Source organism: Primulina tabacum, chromosome 5 (assembly GCF_025594145.1).
Source record: "Primulina tabacum isolate GXHZ01 chromosome 5, ASM2559414v2, whole genome shotgun sequence".
NCBI lineage: Eukaryota > Viridiplantae > Streptophyta > Magnoliopsida > Lamiales > Gesneriaceae > Primulina > Primulina tabacum.
This window is the reverse complement of record NC_134554.1, coordinates 35,082,336-35,109,265: the sequence shown is the minus strand read 5'-3', so window position 1 is coordinate 35,109,265 and position 26,930 is coordinate 35,082,336. Positions and strand designations below refer to the sequence as shown.

Genomic DNA, 26,930 nt, shown 5'->3' with positions numbered 1-26,930 from the left:
AACCAGAAGGCAAATGATAAATGAATATATGCATATTGCTTTTATTTCTCAGGATGAACCAAAGAAGATTGAAGAAGCTCTTCTGGATCCCAGTTGCATTGAAGCTATGCAGGAAGAGCTGAATCAATTTAAAAGAAATGAAGTGTGGTTTCTTGTACCTAGACCATCTCATCAAGTAGTTATTGGAACTCGGTGGGTATTTAGAAATATGCTCTGCTGCTTCCAATCCAATGAGTTCATCTACTAAACTTGATAAAGATGAAAGTTGAATTTCAGTAGAGGTAACTCAGTATCATGGTCTTATTGGCTCATTGTTATATCTTACTGCCAGTAGACATGATATTATGTTTGATGTTTGTATTTGTGCAATATTTCAGTCTAATCATAAGCAATCACATTTTATTAGTGCTAAAAGAATTTTGAAATATTTAAAGGGTACTCAATATGTCGGTCTATGGTATCCCAATGATTCATCTTTCAATCTTATTGGATATTCAGATGTTGACTATGCAGGTTGCAAACTGGATAGAAAAAGCACAAGTGGTTTTTGTCAATTTCTTGGTGATAGGTTGATCTCCTGGTTCAGTAAAAAACAGACTTCCATAGTCACGTCTACTGCAGAAGCAGAATATCTTGCTGCTGGAAGTTGATGCTCTCAATTACTTTGGTTGCAACAACAACTTAAGGACTATGGAGTTCAAGCTTCTGAATCACCTATATTCTGTGACAATACCAGTGCTATAGCAATTACACACAATCCAGTACTTTATTCCAGAACGAAGCATATTGACATCAGACACCATTTTATTAGAGATCATGTACAGAAGAATGACATTCGTATGGAATATGTCCATACTGATCAACAAGCAGCAGATAACTTTACAAAACCTCTTCATGAGACTAAGTTTTCTTATTTTCGAAATGTTCTTGGTTTAATTGATTTGTCGTAACTACTGATTACTACATTCTAATTTTTATGCATTAAGTAGAAACAGTAGATAACGTAAGTAAAAGTAGTACAAGAAGTGTAACAAAATGAACTGTTTCATTCATAAAATCAAATGCGTTACACTAGATAATCAATTACGATTGTTAATATCAACAGTATTGAGATTTACAGTAGAAATCCTAACTTGAACCTACTAGAATCATCCCCCTGTCTTTGCATGATCATGGTTTGTGAAGGGGATAATTCTGTAGCTTAAATATACTAGTATAGAATAATCTAACTGATTATTCAGACTACAGATCCAGAATTTTGTTTCAAGTCTTCATCCCATTAAGAACGATATCTTCAAACATCTTCTTACGGGACGCCGCAAGTTGTCTTTGCAACTCCCTTGCTTTATCCAACTCCGGAGCAGACTCTTGATGAACTGCTTGCACTATCCATTTGTTAAATGTTTTAATAAAATGACTTAGTTTGTGTCTTTGCAGGTATTTGTAATTATCCTCGGGCTAGTTGAAGAGTCACTTCACTATTCCACTCCTGCGTGTTCCTATTGGAAGAATATCAAGGGTCATCTGTTATTTTCTCCGATCTTCAATCTTCGCATTTAATATTTGTCTATTTGCATTAATTTAGGGGGAACATTGTTTAATTGTACTGATATTTCCATTTCAAGTCATAAACAGAAGGAGATTTGTTTTTTCGATAGAACAATGTGTCTACTGGACTTTGTCAAAAGTGCTGGATATATTTCAGTACTTTATCACTACAGTAGATATTATCATAAAACGACAAATTCTCTTCTGAATTTTTAGTAACCGCTTTGGACAGCCCGTCTTTTATTGATTTTTAAATTTTAAAATCATTGGTTCAACTGACACTCATCTTTTAACTTTTCAAATCTCACCGTAAACATATTGACACGTGTCCCTATGTTTTCACTGACGGCTGTACATTTTGAATTTAACCGCCTCTTCTCTCTTTCATTTCATTTTTACATTATAGATTGTTGTATACTTGCTACTGCTTTCTCTCGAATTTCTTTCTACTACAAAATCTACTTCGAATCCTTCTCACTTACAGGAAAATGGCTGGAGCCTATACACTCAATTCTTATCAAGTCAACTTCGCATCGGTACTCACCATCAAGGATGAAAATCTCGTTAAAATGTTCAAGGCCATTGAGAAATTTGGTCTTGGAAAATTTCTGGAATCACCCGCAATTATTTACAAGACCACCCTCCTGGATTTCTATGCAAAAGCAACCATTGAGGATGAAAAGATCGTATACTCTCACGGAGATGCGTCAATAACCATCGATGCTGTACTTCTGGGATCAAAATTCTTTCACTCATTCTCAGGTAACTTTGAATGATTTGTTATTACTAAGGAGGAAATGTCTGTTGCTCCTACCACCTTCTCGGTTTCTGGAAATGAGCTTTCTCCCTCATGTTTTAAGAAGCATCTGAAAATTGAGTACCAAGTACTCGCTGATATTGTTGCGAAGGAAATTCTGGTAAAAGCTGGCACTTTCGATAAATTGACCAAGGAAAAGGTCCAAGTGATGATGGCCATCACTTTTGAAGCAAAAGTTGATTGGAGTCGCTTATTATTCAAAATCATGAAGGACATGATTTTAAGAAAGGGTACTGGTTTTGTTGTCCAAATCAGCAAGTTGTTGAAGGATGTTGGTTTTTCGCTTACGTCAGAACATGATGGATCGTATGTTACCATGGCCGATGCTGAAAACGTGCTCGCATTAAGGCCAAAACCAACCATGGCAGAATTTGTTGCCATCAAAAAGGAGATTGGTGATACTCAAGCTGAGGCTCAAGAACCTCAGAAGAAAGTCAAGCGGAAAAGAGTTGTTGTCTTGACTGATTCTTATAAAACCATATCTGAAGAATCCGCTGCCCCCACCAAAGCCTCACTCCAGCCATTCCAACCAAAAATTAACCACGAACCACAATCCATATCAAGAAGACATCAGCCCTTATTGATCTTGATATTGTTCCTTTGAGACAAGTTTTTCCAACCGTCACCTCATCCAAACCAGTCTCTATCCCTTCTTCAAACCCCGCAGCCATTCCTACTGAAACTACTTCAGCTTCATTTCAAACCCTCAGACCCTCTACTGGAGTTGTAATTAGAGAATATCTGCAGGGTCTTCTGTTTTTCGACCTTTGATACCTGCCTCCTCAGACAAAGGCAAAGGTAAACTCGTTGAAGAACCAAAAGATCATTGTAAGTACCGTGTATCATATTATCGTAAATACTATGTTGATTATCGATAATTTATGAAATTGTTATGCTATTAAGTGTATGAAGTATATAATTGACCATGAAAGTGATAAAATAGGTGGTGATAATGAAAGATTATATTAGAAATTGATTTGTGTTTGAAAAGTAAGCTAAATCGCGATAGAAAAGTGACACATGTTACGGTTTTTAGCATAAATATCTGAGTATTAGTCCAAATGAAATGAGACCGATTTCATTAGAAAGCTAATACATAGTACTAAAACTTTCATGTATTGAGTTTTGTCCAAATCCAATTGAAAATAGGGGCAAAATCATCCCGAAGTGTATTGTGTGCGTTGTATTTCCTACAGTGACATATTTTGGGAGAATGAGCATAACTATCGCATCCGATATCCAAATTGAGTGAGGTTGGTGGAAAATGAAAGCCAGGATATAGATCTACAACTTTCATGTTGACAACTTTTGCTAATTCGAAACTTAAACTAACGTTTCGAACAGAACAAGCCGCGCACCTGCGCAGAACCCGCACATGCGGGACAACACTAGGCGTGCGGCCGCGTGAATTCTGGCGCCACCGCGTGCGTACTGCTGTTGCACATGATTTAAGAAGTGATACAAATGAGTTTTTCAGTACATATCACTTTCTTCCTTTGAAGCTTCAAAGGGAAAAGTCGGAATTCATGTTCTATCGTTCGAATCTACCTCGAAACGTTATCCAAACGCGAAACAAATTATATATTCAGAATCCTCGTGTGGAGAGCGTTCTTTTGAGGTAATTTTCTTCTAGTTTCAGTACCTTTATTTATTGAAGTTCCGGAATAGCATGTATTTGAAGTCAAGATCTATATATATGATGGAATAACCAACAAGAAACTAAGTGTTGAAGTCGGAAGTGAATTATGTTATGATTTTAATTTGATATGAATTTTCAAAGTTTCAAAGGATTTTGAAACTTGATTTGAATGAATTTATTGATTGAAATGAATATGTTATTGATGTAGATAAAAATCCTATACCGAAATCTTAAAACTACATTGATTGAGAATGAAGAATTGAGGTATGTTGCGACCGAGTAACATACGACAGGTATCTGTATCATATGATATATGTTTGATTGATTTGATTGAGAATATATGTCTATATGCCGTATTTGTTGAGTTGATGTGGCGTACATGATATACACGTTGAGCTATGATCCTTGGATACATATTATGATTGGATTTGATTCTGGGGTTTGTGAACACGATGCTATGTTTGACATTATGTGGCCCTTAAAACATAGTCATTAGTGGCCCCAATGATTGATTGAGATTTGGGATTTGATGGCGCTTTGCCGACGCTATCATACGAGTATCCCTGATTGAGGCCAGTGTTCCAGCTCGAGCATTGATTTGATAGCGATTCGATTGATTCTGATATATGCTCAGTGGATGAGAATTAACCTCATACCTTCACGATATACATGCATTGCATACCATATATCATTGTTTAGATACTTGTGGCATATATTGTGGTTATTTCATACTAAGCTTTGCTCACCCCAGAGAGGGCTGTTGTTGCCTTTGTATATATGTATGTAAATATATATATATATATATATATATATATATATATATATATACATACTATTTTCAGTATTATAATTATAGTTGACACATTTTGGGCTACATTGTAAAGAAAATTATAACTCGTTTTCCGCTGTAATTAACAAACTCTAATCAAATTTTATTGTAATAACGATTAGGAGTTAAGAGCCCCACAATCATGGTGTCAAATCATCTGTTCAAACTGCTTTTGATCTTCACCTGGATGAAATCGAAAAATCTGCCAGTGAGGATATGATGTTCTTCGATGACTGGCTCAAGGTTCGGGTTTTCTACCCCATCACATATTTAAGAACTCCAGGTTCTTATGCCAAAATGGTGAAGAATGAGAAGCAAGTCTTTGCTTCTGCTAAGACCAGAAATTTCATTGAAGCTATAAACAGAAGAAACTACATTCTTGATCAGCTCAAGCTTCAGAAGCTGGATTCTGTTATGAAGACTCTTAAGTCAAATTTTGATTCCATGAACCCTACTGCTGCTCACGATCAAGATGTCATCCAACTTTTGACTGCCCGGTTGAGATTCCTGAATGAGAAAGTTCTTGCTCAAGAACAAGCTTTTTCACAGCCTCTGCAATACAGAGTAGGTCATGTCCCATATATTCTCAAGATAAAGCCAGTTGAGGAAAAGACTTCAGCTCTTTCTGAGCTAAAGTTTCCAGTACTCTTGCATCTACGACGACGCCTACTAAATCTTCATCATTAATTTATGTTCATGACCTGGCGTCCGTTGATGAAGTGATTCAATCGATTGTTCCAACTCCTACTGCACCAGAAGCATCTCTGGTTGTCGACTTGGTACTTCCAGAAGGAAACCCAGAAGCACAACCAACAGAAAAATCTATGAAAAAATCAGATGCTGCTCCATCTTCTTCACTACCAGATGTGGACAAATTTTCTGATGAACATCAAGCAGAAATGGAAGATCTGTTGAATGTTCCATCTGAACCAAATCCAGCTGTTGAGCCCCTGGAAACCACCAAAACAGCTACTGATACGCACAAACTAGAAGACAATGCAGCACTTGAACAACTTACTGCTTCTGAAGGAACTTCTGCAGCACCAGCAACAGCTCCATCTACTGCTCAACCAGAAGCTGTCCCCTCTACTGTATTGATTGTCCCTCCCTCTGGTTCAACTGCTCACATTGCTCAAATTGCAGACATCAAGCAGTGTATTCAAGAGAAATCTCCATCCCCAGAAGAAGAATTTGCTCTTGAATTTGAGATAGATGTTCTGCAAAGAAATCTTAACAATCTCTCATAGATAGTAAAACAGTTGTCTCATGAATATGCTGGTGAAGTAAGTGCTACTAAATTCTTCTATGACCATATCTCTAAGGAAGTCACTCGCACGGCAGAATCTTTGGCCAAGCTGAATGTTGAAACAAGTATCTTCTGGAAATCTGTTTTCACAAATCAAATTAACATTTTCCTCGGTCAGGCTGAGATAACCAAAACTGTCTCCGACCATGATTCCTCTATTCTCTCAGTATCCAACAACGTTGCAGCTATGGATTCGAAGCTCGAACTTATTGATGTCAAGATTGAGTGCCAATCTCAAATATATTCATGCTCTTACTGAACGAGTTTCCAACCAAGCACCTTATCTGGAGATGCTAAATGATGGAATTCATACCCTTACTAGCCGGGTGGATGATTTACTAACATCTATGTTTTTGCATCACCACAAAGGGAAAAATTGTTAGACTTACTTTAATTGTGGTCATGAGAGTCAAAACCAGTAGGTGGTGATAGTAAAAACAGAGAAAAATATAAATAACAAAAGCACTCTATCGCTAAAGCAGAAGCAGAACGTAGCCTAAGCAGAACCAAAACGTAGCTAAAGAAGAAACAAAACTTAAAGTCTTTCGTTTGATCGTTACAAGTCTTAATGTTACTGTTACCTTACATAGTACTAATATTAATTGCACCATTTAACGATGAACGAAGACATTTAACACGCCTTACTAGGTTTTGGTATAAAACAAAGACTAGTTATTCTGAAGCTTTCTGCAGGACCCTTTTTCGGTGGTAAAGATGATTCACTCAAAGTCAAAGAAACCGTTTTTTATAGACATTGGATTCAAGGTTTCTATATATTAAAGGATCAATCTAATATAGAAAACAACGATTATTATTAACAATGAACACATTTTTTTGTCTATCATTCCAACGTTGTTTTGAGCAATCAAGAACTATTCTTTATCTTCAAGCTCAATATGCAGAAAAGCAGCACACTCTTTATAGCAGATATCTGATCTCCTGAGATCGTCTTGTGTTGTTGTTTCTTTATCTCTTCACAAGCTATTCACCTTATTACAACTTATTGAGAAGAGTTTATAATCTGGAAAAGATTCTTTTCCATAACCTTATTGTGTTCATTCATATTGTGTTGTGAAACTAAGAGTTTCAGTAGACGAAAGATAAGTCCTACTGAAGTGAGTGTGTACAAGAGCTGTATTGTAAAAACCAAAGTCTTTTAGTGATACCTTCTGGAAACAGAAGAAAAAGGGAGACATAGAAGATTTCATCTTCGAACTTCCAGAAACAACTACTGTCTACTGCCTATTGTTTTATTATTTTCACCTCAAACCATCAGATCGTTTCCGCACAAGTTATTGTGATATGCTGGAAATATATTCGAACAAGATAAGCTATAATCTCTAACAGGATTCTAGCACCTTTGCAAAAACATCAAAAAAAATGAACGATTTTATTCACTCCCCCCTCCTCTAAACTCTTAATCGATCCCCAAAATAGTTTATGATAGTGGAATCAAATTTGATAAACCATAAATAAGAATTCATAAAATTTTCTGGATATTTGATTTAAAAAATCTTCATATTTATCGATTCCAAGAATTTTTGGCTTCATCATTAACATCTTTGTGCACTATCAATAGTTTGTTAATTATTTATATAATTTGAATGCTCAACCCAATCGATTATGTTAAACTCCAAAAATATTTGTATCGACGATATTTTTGGAGAATATTAGCTCTTTTAGAACTATTAATTTGTAATATATTATTTATATCGAATCAATATTGACCTTGAAGTCACAAATACATATACTTTGTATCAAGCATATCATCTTTTTTTTCATCTTCAATCAAACGAGCTTCTAGATCCTTAATACATTCATAGAAACATACGACGAAAATATAATTTGGGTAGACATCATCGGCTTCCAAAAACTTTATATCGAGATTGATGTATATTTCAATATTTTGTGCCAATTTTATAATTTATATCTCATTTGAGATAATATATTTTTCTTTGATATGAATTGTGTTCATTAACACTGTCACATTCATCTTATAGAATGGGTCACATTAATTAGACAACTTTGAATAATTGTCTTCTTTGATTTCTCTTTGAATAAACAAAATATTATAACTAAGATATTGAAATTGAAAAATTGAACGTACATTTTCAAATTCTACATACTTTTTCAAATTCTTACATGTACCAAGTATATCTTTTACCTTAAATAATGACACTCGGTCTCTCATGAATGTCATTCTACATTAGATTTTTGTTCCTACATTTGCAAAACATATAAAACAACAATATGTAATACAATATCTTATCATTTATTAGCACTTTAAAATAAAAATAATTTTAATCAAATAATTTCGAGACTAGTCAAAATTATATCCACAATAAAAAAATGAGGAAATCAATTATTTTCTTAATGTGATTTGGCTATATTTTCAAATCTTAAAATCTTATAACATTCATCAATAAATAAACATTAATATCCATATAAATAAAGTTTCATTAAATAACATTAGATTAAAAGAAAACAAAATATGGATAATTACTCATATTCACGTGGTTATGCCATGTTTTAAGAATTTATCATAAGAATTATATATGCTGATGTGTTATAACTTGAAAAAAAACATAATATAAGCATATTAGTTAACATAAGAATGACATGCAATGATACATGGAATTGAAAATCGGTGACAATGGATGAGAAATATGTGAATGTTCAAAGCTTAATTCACTGTCATGATCGTGTATAGACTACCATAATTGTCGGTATTTAATATAGACGATGATATCAATTCATTGCGTTTACAATTTATTTTCTTTTCGATTGATGATGTTGTAGTCTCACTGCCATATATTTTCTTTCAAACATTGTGGTTTCACTGCCACATATTCATATATATTTTTCTTATCAAATAGCCTATTCAGTTCATCATTGAAGACGAAGTCACTATACATAATAAAATAGTGACAAATAATATATCATGCCTTTTCTTTTGATAGATCTTAGAGCTTTAACCACCCTCTTTAGGAATATAGACAATTTCAGATCCTATATCGATTTTTTTAAACGAAATTTTAATAAATTTATCAATTTATAAGATTCTCAAAAAACATTCAACCAAGAGAGCATTAAATTAATATTCCTCAAGAATATTGTCGAATCTTGGATCTTATATAAATATTCTTAATGAATATCAACAAATTTTTGATCTTTTGACCAATATTTCTTCATAAATATTGATATACTTTGGCATAGATCTATATCTTTCAGTAATACTTATGGATCTTGGATCTGGTATCAGATATCAGCCGAGAATATCTTTAGTTTCTCAATATATGAAATCATAAATCATATATGTATCATGAATTTCTTTATATTCTCAACATATTATATCATAATCACGAATCTATTTAGATTATCAATATATTTAATCTTATATCATATCTTAATCATGAATTTCGCTCAATGTAAAATCATGTTTTGCTATTTTAGAGCCATCAACATCATGATATTTCATGGGCAAAGTATATCAATAATTATAATTGTGTTACTTCCAGAGCACTAACAAATATCTCATAAAATTTAGTATTGACAACACCGTTGTGATATTCCAATAACATCAATAGAACGAGAAATATGTTCATTCTCAGTTATTTACACCATCGTGCTGATAACTTGTTATAAAACATAAAAGAATGATAGATGAGAAGAGATAATTCCTAAAAGAAAAGAGAGAATGAGTCAATACTCAAGTGCAATTTTCATTTAACACAATCACCCTATTTATAGGGGAAGAGTACAACATAGATACCTTCACATATATTATTTGTCATATTTATCTTGATTACAAATCTTTCAAATCTAACTAAATAAGATAATCATCTACAATAAAAATATATAATTATAACAAGATCGAAATTATAAATTTTTTTTAAATATATTATTATAACATACATGTGATATACAAGCATAGCACGCAGAAAATTCGAAACAAAACACCAACGATAAATTATTACAGAGTGACTGCAGTAAAATTTATTACAAACATATTTTCAAACTCAGAAATTGGACAAACTCAGAGCCATGGTGAATTATATATGGGAGTGGCAACAGATTTGGTTTTAAGGTATTTTTGAAGAGCATCCATCCCCATATCCTTGCCAAACCCACTCATTTTGTAGCCTCCAATAGTTAAGTCATCGTCAAAAGCAAAGTAGCAATTGATCCAAATTGTACCAGCCTTGATGGATCTTGAAACCGTGTTAGCAATGTTCAAATCATTCGTCATTACGCCCGCAGCTAGCCCATATTTTGTGCCATTAGCTCTCTTTATAACCTCTTCAACAGTTCTGCAATGTCATTTTCTTTTAGTTCAATTATAAAATAATTACGACAGACCTTTCTGTTACATCGTAACAAACAAAAAATCAGAATTATTTTAGCCTCGAACAATCGAGGTGAAAAAAATGTAACTATTCTAAGTATCTTTTGGAACTGAAAATATATAATTAATGTGATAATAAGGTCAAGATCAACTTGTTTTTCAATGATAATTTGATATGCATGATGTAACAAGGGTTTGAATAATATCCATGACTAGTTCAAGTGATAATCATAGAAGAACAAAAATAAATTGTTTATTCTTAGATTTGAAATTTAATTAAAATAAGGACTTACTTGAATTTCATGACTGACATTACAGGCCCGAATATTTCGTCAGTAGCAATAGCCATATCATCCTACAAATAAAATATAAAAAATAAAAATAAAATTAAACTTCTTGTTTACATTATTTAACTATGCAGATTTTACAACAACAAAAAAGTCTGTAAGTTGATGGTCTATTTTAAGGTTTTAACATCAGGTACTCAGAAATTTGGTCTTAGTTAAACAAATTAGCCATTTGTTTACTTAAGTTATTTGTGGTAATTTTTGACGTCATATTGGCAATTATTGTCGTCATATAGGTAGCATTCGATGTTATGTAAGCATTTCATCAAAAACTGAAAGTGGAAAAAAGAAAAGAAAAAGACCAACGTATTGAAAAACTAAATTTCAACTTATTAAAGGATAAAATCCAAATATATCAACTTACGGGACCATTTTTGTGAATTTCTTTATATTTGTTTAGATCAAATACTTACCGTGACATCAGTAAATATTGTTGGCTCGATGTAATATCCCTTTCTGTCTAAAGCCTTGCCACCACTAAATAGCGTGGCACCTTGCTTCTTGCCGAGTTCGATGTATGACAGAACTTTATCATATTGTTTTTTGTCAACCTGTAAACAAGAAATCACACAAAAGGGATTTCAATTCTGTACCACCTCTGTATATTTTGAATTAAAATTAAATCTAGTACTGTAAGACGATCTCACGAATTTAAATCTATGAGACGAGTCGACACGATCCATATTGACAAAGAAAAGTAACACTTTTGACACAAAAAATAATATTTTTTCATGAATCGAGTAGGGTTGAAGATCTGTCTCACAAAATTGATCCGTAAAACAATTTCACAATAGTTTTTGTGTCGAAGGAAGTCTTTGACTAAAAAAACGTGAATATGAACATATAGTGAACTACTTAAAGTAGAGAAAGTAACAAAGATGGAAATGAATAAAGATGTTGTAGCGTACTTGTGGGCCTTGGTGAACATTTGGCTCGAAAGGATCCCCAACAACCCAATTTTTGACATGCTCCTCCAACTTGGAGAGAAATGTATCATAAATCTCTTCTTGAACAAAAATCCGAGAACCAGCAACACAAATCTGGCCCTGATGCATTATAAAAGTTACAAGTGAGGAATTTTTCGAGTTTGGATTTTATTCATGTCACGATATATGTAAAGCTTGAAATTCACCTGGTTGTAAAGACATCCAATGAGAGCAAGAGGAACAATTTTGTCAACGTCCGCATCTTTAAAAATAATGAATGGGGACTTTCCTCCTAGCTCAAGGCATACGGATTTCAAATTACTCGTTGCAGCGGCTTGCATTATGCGGTGCCCTGTCACGGTGGATCCCGTAAAGCTAACCATGTCTATGTCCATGTGTGAGCTAATGGCTGCGCCGGCCGTGGATCCGTTTCCTGTCACTACATTGATCACCCCGTCCGGAACTCCGGCCTACATATAGATAGCCATTTAAGAAGTGAAAAACAGTAAGGTTGCATAATTATATTACTCCCAAAAGTTTCAAATTTTTTCACAGAAATTCTGCTGAAAACACGAACTAAAAAAATACATGAAAATTTTCAATTTGGTCATTGTATCTCTGTCATCAAATTTTTTTCTTAATTCGTTTTTTTTTTTTTTGCTTTTTAGTTTTTTCTGTATTGGCACTGACACGACGCTGACTTGTGTAGTGTCACGTAAGCTCTCATGCGGAAAAAAGGATTAAAATTGTCAAAGAAATGAAAGATGGAAGACCAAGTCTGAAAATATCAAATAAAATATATAAGTTTACCTGCTTTGCCAAATGAGCATAATAAAGAGCAGAGAGAGGTGTTTGCTCAGCAGGCTTGACAACCACAGTACAACCAGCAGCTAGTGCAGGGCCAACTTTAATTGCGAACATCGTACTCGGAAAATTCCATGGAGTTATGAGTCCGACGACACCGATCGGCTCCATCAATGTATACCCTTGTAATTCTCTCGACATTTTTAATGTCTCCCCGTGAATTTTGTCTGCTGCACCAGCATAGTACCTTATTTGGTTAGCTGCACCATGGATATACTGGCCTTTCGCAAAACTGTACAAGTTCCCAGCATCCATTGTGTCTATGGCTGCCAATTCCTCAGCGTTTTCGTCCACTAAATCCGCAAATTTCAGCATTATCCGTCGCCTTTCCTGCCAAGATCAGTATAAATATTTAACATGTATACCATATTCAAGTTTAGTCTATGCCACTTTCAAAGAAATATTCCATGTGTATGATCATATATCGTCAAATATAGTGTTCCCGCATGTATTTAGTATAGGTCTCACACATTTTCACGCACCTGGAATGATAAATAATACACATATTGTGTTTCTTCGTTTCGAATCCAATAAATTTAAAACCGGTTTTCAAAAGTTATTATATATAATGACACCGTTTAGTTGTTTCATTTAACATTTGACTGAAGTTATACAAAAGTATATAATTATAAATCATTTTTTTATCCATATATATTGATTTATCGTATCCTTATATCATTCATCATCTCATATGTCGGCTCATCCAGTGAAAGAAGTGGTTGGCGGAAGCTTCGTGGAAATTTCAAATAGAAGAGAAAACGCGTTTTTATACGCGTTTTCACACTGACAAGGGCTCTATAAATAGAGCTCCCCCCTTCATTATCAAATTATCCCTTCTTCGAGTTTTCTCTCATCCTATTAGTTCTATAATATTTGTGAAATGTTTATTCTCCTGTATTAAGAGAGTGTGTGTTCTCTTTGAAAACACAGTAAGTGAGTTGTACACCATAAAATATTATAGTGGAATTCTTTTCATCTTGCCCGTGGTTTTTACCCTAATAATTTTTAGGGGTTTTCCACGTAAATCTCGGTGTCCAGTTTATTCTTTATTTTCGGGTTTTATTATCTCAAATTCCGCACGTGGGACCAACAAATGGTATCAGAGCCTTGGTTTAAAATTTCTTAAAATTATGAGTATGCTATGTGGTTGCAGCCTAGACTGATCTTCCACATCAGAAAAGATTTTTTGAGATTTTTTATTTAAGGCGTAATTATTTTGTTCAGTCTACTAAATTATTGTAGACATAATGGCGGGCATGTACGAGATAGCAAAGTTCAACATAAGCAATTTTATGCTGTGGAAAATAAAGATACAAGCAGTTTTAAGAAAGAAAAATTGCTTGGCGGCTACTGGAGATAGACCGATGGAAATTACGGACGATGAAAAGTGGAATGAGATGAATGATAATGCTGTTGCCAATTTACACTTGGCTATAGCTGACGAAGTTTTGTCAAGTATCTCTGAGATAAAAGCAGCCAAAGTTATCTGGGATACTCTGACAAAGATATACGAGGTCAAGTCGCTACACAACATAATTTTCCTAAAGAGAAAGCTTTATACTCTTCGGATAGCGGAATCCTCATCGATGACCGACCATATCAACACACTAAATACTCTATTTGCTCAACTCACTTCCATGGGGCATAAAAAGGGGAAAATGAACGTGCGGAGCTTCTACTTCAAAGTCTACCAGATTCATACGATCAACTTATCATCAACATTACCAACAATATTCTTATGGGCTTTCTAAAATTCGACGATGTCTTAACTGCGGTTCTTAGAGAAGAAAGCCGGCGCAAGAATAAGGAAGATAGGTTGGTAACATCGAAGCAGGCAGAAGCTTACCGATGATAAGAGGAAGATTTATGGACCGTGACTCCAATGGGAGCCAAAGACAGGGTAGATCAAAGTCGAGAAATAAGAAGAAAAATATTTACTGCTTTAAATGTGGAGGTAAATGACACTTCAAGAAAGAGTGTACGAGTATCGAGAAGAATTCTCAAGGAAATGTGGCCTAGTACTTCAGGCGGTGGTGAAATATTATTTAGCGAAGCGGCAACAGTTGTAGAAGGCAGACACAAATTTTGTGATACATGGATTATGGATTCAGGAGCGACGTGGCACATGACGTCTCGAAGAGAATGGTTTAATCATTATGAACCAGTCTCAGGAGGATCTGTATTCATGGGAAATGATCATGCCTTGGAAATCGCTGGGGTCGGTACTATCAAAATTAAAATATTTGATGGCACCATTCGCACCATACAGGATGTACGACATGTGAAAGGACTGACGAAGAATCTTTTGTCTTTGGGGCAATTGGATGACATCGGGTGTAAAACTCGTATCGAGAATGGGATCATGAAAATTGTGAAGGGTGCGCTTGTGGTTATGAAGGCGGAAAAAGTTGCTGCAAATCTGTATGTACTTTTGGGAGAAACACACAAAGAGGCAGCAATTAGCTGTTGCATCAATTGGTTCAGGAGAAGAATTAACGGTGTTATGGCATAAAAAGCTTGGGCATATGTCAGAACGGGGTTTGAAAATTCTCTCAGAACGGAAGCTGCTGCCGCGACTTACAAAAGTGTCACTACTCTTTTGTGAGCACTGTGTTACCAGTAAACAACACAGATTAAAGTTTGACACATCTACTGCCAGGAGCGAAAGCATATTGGAACTGATTCATTCGGATGTTTGGCAAGAACCAGTTGTATCCCTAGGAGATGCGAGATATTTTGCCTCATTCATTGATGATTTCTTTAGGAGATGTTGGGTGTACCCAATCAAGAAGAAATCAGATGTTTTCTAGATCTTCAAATATTTCAAAGCGAGGGTTGAACTTGATTCTGAAAAGAAAATAAAGTGTTTGAGGACTGACAATTGATGAGAATATACCAGTGACGAGTTTGATGCATTTTGTCAACATGAGGGCATCAAAAGACAATTCACGACGGCTTACACACCTCAACAAAATGGAGTGGTGGAGCGGATAAACAGAATTTTGTTGGACAGAACAAGATCTATGTTGAGGACTGCGGGTCTAGACAAGTCATTTTGGGCGAAGCAGTCAAAACCGCTTGTTATATTATCAATTGTTTTCCTTCAGTGGCGATTGATCTGAAGACTCCGATGAAATGTGGACTGGGAAGCCGACAAATTATTCTCATTTGCATACATTTGGAAGTCCAGTTTACGTTCTGTATAATGATCAAGAAATATCGAAGTTGGTTTCGAAATCCAGAAAATGTATCTTCTTGGGTTATGCTGATGGAGTAAAGGGTTTCGCTTGTGGGATCCTACTGTTCACAAGCTTGTCATCAGCAGGGATGTTATCTTCGAGAAAGATAAAATAAAGGGAGACAAAGACACATTGAATTCAGAAACTACTATATTACAGGTGGAAAATAAGACGGACGAAGGTCAAGTTTCTTGTGAAGCAGTACCAGAGCACGAAGAACAAGAACATGTTGAGTCTGAGGTTTCTAATGTGAGGCGGTCAACTCGAGACAGAAGACCACCAGATTGGCTTTCAGATTATGTCACTGAAAGTAACATTGCATATTATCTATTATCAGAGGATGGTGAGCCATCGAGTTTCCACGAGGCTACTCAAAGCTCGGATGTATCCTTGTGGATGATAGCAATGCAAGAAGAGTTGGAGGCATTAGACAGGAATAAAACTTGGGATCTTGTTACACTACCACGAGGACGGAAAGCCATTGGAAACAGATGAGTCTATAAGATCAAGCGTGATGGCAATAACCAAGTGGAGCGGTATCGTTCTAGATTGGTGGTAAAAGGATATGCTCAGAAAGAAGGCATTGACTTCAATGAAATATTTTCACCTGTGGTTCGGCTTACAACAGTCAGAGTATTGTTGGCATTGTGTGTGGTGTTTGACCTACATCTAGAACAGCTAGATGTGAAAACGACATTTCTTCATGGAGATCTTGAAGAAGAAATCTATATGCTCCAGCCAGAAGATTTTGCGGAAAAAGGCAAAGAGAACTTGGTTTGCAAGTTGAAGAAATCTCTGTACGGTCTCAAACAGGTGCCGAGGTGTTGGTACAAGAGATTTGATTCCTATATCATGAGCCTTGGATACAACAGATTGAATGCAGATCCTTGTACATATTTCAAGAAGTCTGGTGATGATTATATTAGTTTGATGTTGTATGTGGACGACATGTTGGTAGCAGGCCCCAACAAAGATCAGGTCCAAGGATTGAAGGCACATTTGGCTAGAGAATTTGATATGAAGGACTTGGGACTAACAAACAAGATTCTAGGGATGCAAGTTTACCGAGACAGAAGTAACAGAAAGATTTTGCTTTCCCAGAAAAATTATTTGAAGAAAGTCTTGTAACGCTTCAACATGCAAGATGGTAAGCCAATTTCTACCCCTCTTCCTGTTAACTTCAAGTTATCCTCCGAAATGTGTCCTAGCAGTGAAGCAGAGAGGATGGAGATGTCTTGAGTACCATATGCATCAGCAGTGGGAAGTTTGATGTTCGCCATGATATGTACAAGACCGGACATTGCTCAAGCAGTGGGAGCAGTTAGTCGGTATATGGCGAATCCTGGACAAGAGTTTTGGAGCACTGTTAAGAGGATCCTTAGATACATTAAAGGTACCTCCAATGCTGCATTATGTTACGGAGGATCAGATTTTACACTCAGGGGCTATGTCGATTCAGATTATGCAGGAGATCCTGATAAGAGGAAATCTACTACTGGTTATGTTTTTACACTTGCAGGTGGAGTAGTAAGCTGAGTTTCAAAACTGCAGACAGTTGTGGCGTTATCTACAACAGAGGCAGAATACATGGCAGCTACTCAAGCTTGCAAGGAGGCAATATGGATTAAAATGTTCTTGGAGGAAATCAGACACAAACAAGAGAATGTTCCTTTGTTTTGTGACTGTCAGAGTGTCTTGCACATCGCAAGGAATCCAGCCTTTCATTCCAGGACGAAACACATTAGAGTCCAATTTCACTTTGTACGGGAAGTAGTAGAAGAAGGAAGCGTGGATATGCAGAAGATCCATATGAAGGACAACATAGCTGATTTTCTGACCAAGCCAGTGAACACTGATAAGTTTGAGTGGTGTAGATCCTCAAGTGGTCTAGCGGAAACATAAGGAGTAAGGAATGACAAGATTGAAAGGATGTGTGGAGATGTGTTTAATTCTCAATCAAATCTCCAAGTGGGAGAAATTTCGGCTCATCCAGTCAAAGAAAGTGGTTGACGGAAGCTTCGTGGAAATTTCAAATAGAAGAGAAAACGCGTTTTTATATGCGTTTTCACACTGACAGGGGCTCTATAAATAGAGCTCCCCCCTTCATTATGAAATTATCCATTCTTTGAGTTTTCTCTCATCCTATTAGTTCTATAATATTTGTGAGGTGTTTGTTCTCCTGTATTAAGAGAGTGTGTGTTCTCTTTGGAAATACAGTGAGTGAGTTGTACACCATAAAATATTATAGTGGAATTCTTTTGATCTTGCCCGTGGTTTTTACCCTAATAATTTTTAGGGGTTTTTCACGTAAATCTCGGTGTCCAGTTTATTCTTTATTTTCGGATTTTATTATCTCAAATTCCGCACGTGAGACCAACGTTATCTTACGAGTCAAATAATATCTTAAATGTTATATACATAAGTGTAACATTATATTGTTTTTTTCGTGATATTTTGTTTTTTCATTTCTACACAATCAAAATCATATCTCATTGTTCGTCGCTATCTCTAAATTTGTCGAAGAATTTTCAAGTTAATTCAGTCACCAAATATTGGATATCATTCAATGACTAAAAATATGTTATTAGAGCTGTCTCTTTAGAAAGATAGACCATATTTTAAAGCAAAGATACCCATTTTTAGTCATTTTAAATTTAAATTGTAAAGGCTATGATGGATTGGTTTTCACTTTCCTCGTATGAAATGAATAACTATGTAATTTGTAATATATATATAATTATAATTCACTTTAATAGTTCAATTAAATAAATTAAAATGTTTAAAATTTTCGATGAAATAGTAAAATAAGAGGTTATTAAACACCTAGATAGAAGACTCGAACATCGGCCCGAGACGGTGACTCAAACCATTAGCTCTTCAAATAAGAGATCGATGTGACATTCATGACATAACACGAAAGATGAAAATAAGTATAGTATATATGTATTACTCACCGCACCGGGCAGTCGAGGCCAAGGGCCCTCATCGAAAGCCTGACGGGCAGCCTTCACAGCTAAATCAACATCTTCCTTGTCCCCTTCTGCGACTTGTGCTAGCACTTGTTCTGTCCTTGGATCTATTGTTTCGAATGTTTTTCCTGTTCATTTTAAACTCACATTTAAGCCAAACATCTAACATCCCTTCACCACAAAAAAAAAAAAACAAACAAACAAACAAAACAAAAACAAAAACAAAAACCAAAAAACAAAAAGAAAAACAAAAAAAAATTGAAAAATGAGTGCTCAACATGTTGTTCGTGTTATATATATATATATATATATGTATACTATAATATATAAAATAATTGAGCCTATTGGAAGGATATCAATTTTTTTTTTTAAATTGTCATTGTATTATTTCATATTTAAATTCTCTCAACTAACTATTATATATAGGATAAATAACTTTTCAATTTATTTAAATATTATTTTAGAAGTAAAAAATCATCATTAAATCAAATATTTAGGATATTTTTTTATATATATGAACATCATAACTAATCTAATTATTTGAAAAATACAAATACATTATTTATATAAAATATATAAGACCACATATGATAGTATCACTTGATCATTAATTAATATTAAAAATATTTGAAACTGTCAAATAGGTCGGTCCGTCTACTTCACAGGTTTGGTTTTCCCCAACCTAAATTGCAAGTAAACGATATTTTTTCTAACTTTTTACCTCTCACTGGAACTTTGACATGCTGTCTACGTGTTATCTATAATTGGCACTATATATATTTAGGGCAGCATGTGTCATGTCGATTATCTTTAAAAAAAAAAAAAAAAAAAAAAAAAAAACCACCAAAAATACAAAAGAAACCAATTTATTGAATTGAAACCAAGTTTGACCCATTCAAAAACCATTTTACAAGATGAATTTTGCTTCTCCCTTCTTCATCATCATGATGATGATGAGCATATATTTATATAATAATATAAATTATGATTATATTTGGACATCATGCTTACTATATAGTATATGATATTGATGTCTTAATATAATATGCTAGATATCGTTTGGTTCGTGGTATGAGACAAACAGTATAGAAATGAGTAATATTTTTTTTAATAATAAAATATATAAAAATGATAGTTGATATAATTTTTGATTTGATTGATTAAATTTGAGATAACATGATATTATCGTTTTGTTTTTTTGAAAATATTTATAATATTATTTATTAAGGTTAATATTGTAATTTTGATTTAATGATTGAATTGAAGTGGGTTAAATGATTGGTAGATGTATAAATAATATAGTGCACCAAACATAACATTAGATTGGATAAAAGTGTGGATAAATAATATAGTGAACCAAACGATAACTTGAGAGTAAATTATATACGCATATACATCGCTACTACATAACAAATGAACTTATGTATGGATAAAATTAAGATTTCTGGGAAGGAAAAAACTCAAATTTAGTATGAAAAAAGAAACAACAATAACAACTTATTTATATATATATATAAATATAAACAAACAAAGGTTTATTTATATAAACCGATTTAATTAACTAATTTTAGAGTTTTCCGAAAATCATTCACAGCCATGGGAGATAAGCTAGAGGTTGGAACAACAAAAACCTCCTCCCCAGATTGTAATAAGAAAAAGAAACATAGATTAACTGTAATAATAATTTGAGAACCTGATATGGAATTAACGAACTCTCCGTTAATGAAGAGCTTCGTAAATTTTATTTCAGGTATCTTCACAGAATTCTCCAACTTTCCATTGCTTTGCGCCATTTCTCTCTCTCTCACTCTCTCTCTTTTACAAAATATATTGCGATGTGATTTATATAGAAATGGGAATATCAAGTCCACTTTAGAGAAACAACCAACCACTTTTAAAAAAAAAAAAAATTTATCAGTACAGCAAATCACGATTAATTCTTTATTTAGTAATAGTAAATAAGTAAATAAGATGACAATGATTTGTCTTTTTTCGACGTTAAAGATGTGTTAAACCAATCATTACGATTGCTTTATTTTTTAAAAAAAAAAATTAGTTAAGTAAGATCATTACTTGTTAGACGATATATGTTTATATAATCCTTTTTTTTTTCCTCATGAAAGCTCTCGACTTCTTTTTTTTCAAGTGCTTTAGTATATTTTTATAACTATTTATTTAATTAATTAATATAAAAATATATTATTCTCATTGTTGTTAGATAAGTTATCAAATAAATAATTAATAAATTAATTACAAATTAATAACAGTGATACTCATAATTATTAAGTGGTCATACTTTGTTAGTTACTTTAAGGTGCTTCATTTTTACAATATAGTACAGATAGCGCGCGCGCGCGCACACATATATATATATATACACACACACACACTTTGTGAATGGTAATTTATGGCACTATAATAAAAAAATTAATTTTACAATGACCTCCTTTTTTTAAACAAGATATTAGACGTTTCTAAAATAATTGTGTATATGTTTCAAAAAAAAAATTGTGTATATATTGATGATGTGAGAATATAAGATTTTTGTTTCTAAAAATCCGATAGATCCAGTCGATTGATGGACCTAATTTTTACGAAGCAAAGTCTATCATTGGGATAAGAGTGAGAAAAGACCGGCAAATCATCCACGACCAAGGTAATCTCTTTTCATGCATTAATTTTGATTTATATGTGTATTATGTGAATCAAAGGCGATTGATTGTATCCAGAGTTGACAAATCGAAAAAAAAACTTAAATCTATGATGCATGTTCGATCCGAATTCTGGAGAAATCCACCGGTGCAATTGATATGATCCTTCAAACGTGATCTAGAACGAAGTCATGCCTTCGATTCAAAGAGATGAAGAACTGTTGTGTTGTCCTGATATTCTTGAAACAAGTTGTTGTTGTGATATTCACCCCTAAGCTATGAAAAGTTTAGCAACAAATAATCACGAATAAACAACTAATTTCAGATGAACTTTCAAAGAACTCGTCTTTGACAATCCACGTGAAAATAATCGACGAACGCTACAAAGATCGAATTTTTGATAAATTTGATTTTGGATGAACAAAGCAAATAAACTTTGAAATTTGAGAGAAAAACTCAAAAATTTGATAATATCTTCAAAATTTACTTTCTAAAAGTTACAACTTTTGTTTATATAAAAAAATATACTAAAATTCGTAATCTAAGGTTTTCATGTTTAATCATGCACTGTGGCGCGCTAGGGTGGAGATTTTTGGCCGATGGAGCGCCCTGGTCTCACAAATTCTGTGCTGAAGGCGCATTGGGTCGGCTACTTTCTTCCGCTGGGGTGCGCTCTGGGCGTTGTGGTGGGTGAAAAGCTCCGCTGGGCGCGCCTATCTAGGCTCTGGGCGTCGGGGCGGGCGGAAATATGCGCTGGCGCACCTGTCTCGACTTGGATGCCTTATTTTTTTATCCTTCAACACTTGAATGACATTATATTAGCTCCAAACTTGATTGGAAGGCTCTTGATAGCTTGCCATTAACCTTTGAAGAGCTTTCTTAAACTTCTTGCTTCATCCTTTCATAATTGGTCCTGCCGCTAACTCCAACATATCTCACGCTGCCTTCTGAGGAGCACCCGTGATAGCATAAGCAATGAATGGAACCATGTAGTTTTTAAGCATTATGCATTTATGCTACATGTAGTTCCTTGTTTTTTAAAAAAAAAATATGAAGGTTATGGATTTAAAAAAGGAAAATAAGAAGAATTAAAAAAAGATAATAAATCAGAAAACGTTTTTGAATATGGTCACATATACTTAAAGGGTCCCTTTCGAAAATATTTTCACAAATAAAATCACGATTTATTCATTTATTTATATACTTAATCTTTAATTGAGAGCGTGAATCATACCGAACGATTTACGATTGCTTTTTCGACTTTAAAACTGTTTAATACCAATAATACTCACGGTGGCTTACGTTTTTTAAAATAATTTTTATATTTTAAATAAGATTGTGGATCATGGAGACAATTTCCTGCATTAATTTTTTGTCTAGTGCTAGTCTAAAAGAAGACGCCATTAATTTTTTGTTGTCCATCTTTATTATATTAATTACCAGTTGGACTTTCATCAACTTGCATTAATTTTGGATTCATATTATAATTTTTTATCAGTATCATATTATATTAGGCAAAAAAATTTGTGTAAGACGGTCTCAGGGATCATATTTTGTGAGACGGATATCTTATTTGGGTCATCCATGAAAAAATATTACTTTTTATTTAAAGTATTACTTTTTATTGTGAATATCGGTAGGGTTGATCTGTCTCACAGATAAAGATTCGTGAAACCGTCTCACAAGAGACTTACTCATTATATTTTGGCTAATTCAAATATTATATACATCCGTAATCATATAAAAGTAGCTAGAAATATTCAACGGGACTGAGGCGTGACCACCTCACCTTATAAAGTTTTGAAAAATTGATTGTAGAATAAGAAAATACATTTTCTTGTTATAATTAATACTAGCTATTCCAAAGTAGAATCCTAAATGATAGGGTTGTGAATTCGATACTTTAAATCTACATATATTTAAAATTTCGAGTTTCTTTGTTTTTTTTTCAAGGGATCATAAACGGGGTAGTGCAATTTGATTCATAATATTTAGCTGAAGTGTCAATTCGATTTTTGTCGTCCCAATTTAGTCCTTAATCTTTCAAACTATGCCCAATTTAGTATTTCAAGCTAAAAGTCTTTCACAAATATCCAAAATAACCATGTCTAACAGAAAATTCATAAGATGCCTTTAAAAGCTTGGGCTCTGAGTTGGGGACCCGGGCGAAAATGATATCAGAGTCTAGGTTTTTATTTCAGACATATAAAATTATTATTCTTAAGTAACTTATCTGGCAGAATATGAGATATTTCTTAAATTATGGATCTGAATGTATATTCGAGATTTATTATTTTTAGGTTTCATTCCAATATTTTGGAATATGTGAAACAAAGAAATTTAACAAAAAATCATGAATAACCAGAAACGAATCAAACTACTAAGGTATAATATGATTCAAAATACTATATTCTTAGAAATAGTCTCGGATTCCTTTAAATTATCAGTAGATCTTAGAAAAATCCAAAATAAGGTACAAAATTATGACAACCAGTTATATTATATATCACGAAAAAATTGAAAAAATCCTTGAAAAACAAGAAAAAATTATTGGAACATTGAAGAATATTCAGACAAGAATCCAAACCTTATGACAACTACCTAGTTCTAGCTATAGGAACTCCAGAGGAAGGTTATCAAAAAAGGAAGATCAAAGTAGTGCAAAAACATTAAACCGACAAAGAGAAAATGATAAATCTTATATATAAAAAAATTCTTATCAAAGAAAATAATCTGATGACAAATATAGAAATTATTGATCTCAATGATGTTAAAGACTTTGTATCTTTTGCAAACTTTGGTTGTAGATATTAAAATGAACACAACTGAGGATGAACAATCCCTAGTTAATAGAGTACCTTCTCGAACCATCAAATGAAATTGTGGGATTCTATGATACACACATGAAAGGACCCCAAACAGATTTCCAGGTTGGTGGAGAATCATTCCCAGTTGGAACATTGTCAAGGAGAAATCAAATTCCCTTGCATCAAACACCCTACAGAAGACTGTTTTAGAACCAATACATCTTTACAGGGTTATACTTAACCTTGATGTACTGGACTACAAAAACAAAGAAGATCTCATAGATGATTGAACATCGAAAATGAGAATCGTAACAGGAACAAATTATTTCAACAGAGAATGATTCATTAAACTTTTAGAAATGAGTTTCCTGGGATCAATTAAAATCGCTTGGGATATGACTTCGGTCGAAATAAAAGATTCAATCTTAGTTGGATAATCTCTTAACGAGATATTTTGGAAGAATAGCAACCCTATTTAAGGAACAATTTATAGGGTGGATTATTTGAATAGTCAAGATACCGAGAATAAAAGAAAATATATCAGCTATATATGTATACTTTTGAATTACATAACATATGTTTAGTATATGTATACATTATGTAACGTCCGAAAAATCAAACATATGTAAACCACATGCATGCAAACTTTTTTTAAATTGCTTAATTGTTTTATTTAGTTGATTTTAAATGCTTGCATGACATTTATTAAATGATTAAATGCATGATTGCATGATTAAATGATAATATGACATGATTTCACGAAATTGAAGGATTTTACCCGAAAACGGTTTTGGGCAAACAATGAGTTTTAAAAGATCAAAAATATTCTTTTTGAGAAACTAATTTTATAAAATTTTATTATTTAATTAAATAAATAATATTGGGCTCAATTTAATTATTTAAAGTAGGCTCAATTGCCCTTAATCTTGCAAGCCCAAAGCCAAAGCTCATTAGCATGTTGATTAAATTTTAAATAAGTTACCAGGGACTTTTAAACACCACAACTCACTTGAAATCAGCCGAAAATTCACTCTCAACACACACCACAATTTTCGAAAAATAGGAAGGAAGGAAAGGCTAGGATTCTTTGTCGTCCGATCGTCCAACGTCGCACCCTCGCCAACGATCGGTTATTCGAGCTTTTGAAACGCAAATGCACGTTCTATAAACTTTTTAAAACATCATACAAATCATAATATGCATGATTTAACTGTTTATGCATGAAAAATATGATTGGGGGATTATTTTAACGGTAGATCGTATATTTTCAAAAACATGTCGATTTTACGTTTATATGAAAAGCGTTATGAATCCAATGGACACGCCGCCAACGTAGGATGTTATATGAATGAGTTGTGATTAAGACATGATAAAATTAAAGGTAAACCAAGCTGGAAAACCGAAGGAAGGCTAGGAGAGGACCGAGGGGTGCTCTAAGGTGCAACTTTCTTGTTGGCTTGATTCCTTGGTTCGTGGGTTTGCATGGGGGCTCACGGCTTGGATAAGGCTTGGGTTGGGGCCTGGGCTAGACATGGGTCAGGGTCAGGATCAGGAAGAGTCCTAGCATGGCTAGGACTCCTTGGTTGCAGCCTAGGAGGGATCCCCTAGAGCAAGGACTCCTCGTGCGGCTTATGATGGCAGCAGCGGCCATGGGTGCTCGCTGCTAGGGCTGGGTGGCTCGTGGTTGGTCCTATAGGATCTAAGGAAGAGGGTCAAGGTCTGGGCCAGGGGTTGGTGCGGCTGGGTTCGCTATTGGCTCGATTGGAGCGTGAGAAAGCACCTTCGCGCAGCTACTGGGTTCCCGAACTGGTGGCTCGCTGCATGGGTTAAGTGGCTTGTGCTGGGCTTGGTTGGGTCTGGGCGTGGTCCAAGGACGGTTAGGGTCAGGTGGGCTCGCTGGTGGCTCGGCTGGAGGAGTCCTAGGCTAACTAGGAGTCCTAGTGCAACTAGGATACACACATACACACATGCATGCAATCGGGTTGAGGGGCAGAAGGGTTTGAGCGAGTTAGGGTATGGTTCTTTGGTTCAGGCTGGTCAGGAGGGTGCCTAGGTGGATTGGCTCGGGTTTGGCTCGAGGTGGCTTGACCATGGCTCGACCATGGCTCGAGAAAATAAGGAGATGGCTCGGTGTGTTCGAGTGAGGGTCATATTTCGAATTTAATGAACTAAAATTGGAACCATGGGTCCACGGGTGTGGTTCATGGCTTACAAAGGTATATTAGGTATTTAGAAAGTTATTTTTAAAATTTGGGAAGAAAATAATGAGTTTTGAATTTATCCGGGATTTAATCGCCTCTCGAATAATTAATTAAAGAATTAATTGAAAAGGCTCGAATTAAGTCGAATAAAATTATGAAAAATTATATTTAAAGTTAAATAATTATTTGGAATAAACTCATGTCATTAAAAGCAAGAAAAAGATAAAATCGAGAATTTTTACGTCTCGGGGCAAAACGGTAATTTTACATTTGGAAAATATGTAAAAGCTTGGCAGCGTCCCTAAGGATCATAACGCATGTTAAATGATAATTTATGATTTAAAATGATGATTTTAATGAAATTATGATATTGTATGATTTATGGTAAAACTATGCAATTTATATAGTTTAAAATACTATTTTTGGAAAGTGTGATATTTTA

The 26,930-nt window shown here is 34.2% G+C and overlaps 1 protein-coding gene across 1 annotated transcript; it reads right to left on the bottom strand.

Annotated features, from left to right (window-relative positions):
- Nucleotides 1–10,084: 10,084 nt before the first annotated feature.
- LOC142547463 (aldehyde dehydrogenase family 2 member C4-like) lies at nucleotides 10,085–20,690 on the bottom strand. Its single transcript, XM_075655779.1, has 8 exons — nucleotides 20,523–20,690; nucleotides 18,815–18,957; nucleotides 12,568–12,951; nucleotides 11,964–12,227; nucleotides 11,740–11,877; nucleotides 11,245–11,382; nucleotides 10,778–10,839; nucleotides 10,085–10,449 (listed from the first exon to the last, which is right to left on the bottom strand). Exons 1-8 carry the CDS (start codon nucleotides 20,620–20,622, stop codon nucleotides 10,176–10,178), a joined length of 1,503 nt encoding a protein of 500 aa, XP_075511894.1. The 5' UTR covers nucleotides 20,623–20,690; the 3' UTR covers nucleotides 10,085–10,175.
- Between the last annotated feature and the right edge of the window lie 6,240 nt (nucleotides 20,691–26,930).

Excerpts from the sequence above, each read along its gene's own strand:
- LOC142547463 (XM_075655779.1), bottom strand. The coding sequence starts at position 20,622 with ATGGCGCAAAGCAATGGAAAGTTGGAGAATTCTGTGAAGATACCTGAA. Across the intron at positions 11,878-11,963 it reads TTGGATGTCTTTACAACCAG|GGCCAGATTTGTGTTGCTGG; the intron begins GTGAATTTCAAG and ends ATAATGCATCAG. Across the intron at positions 10,450-10,777 it reads ATGTCAGTCATGAAATTCAA|AACTGTTGAAGAGGTTATAA; the intron begins GTAAGTCCTTAT and ends ATGACATTGCAG.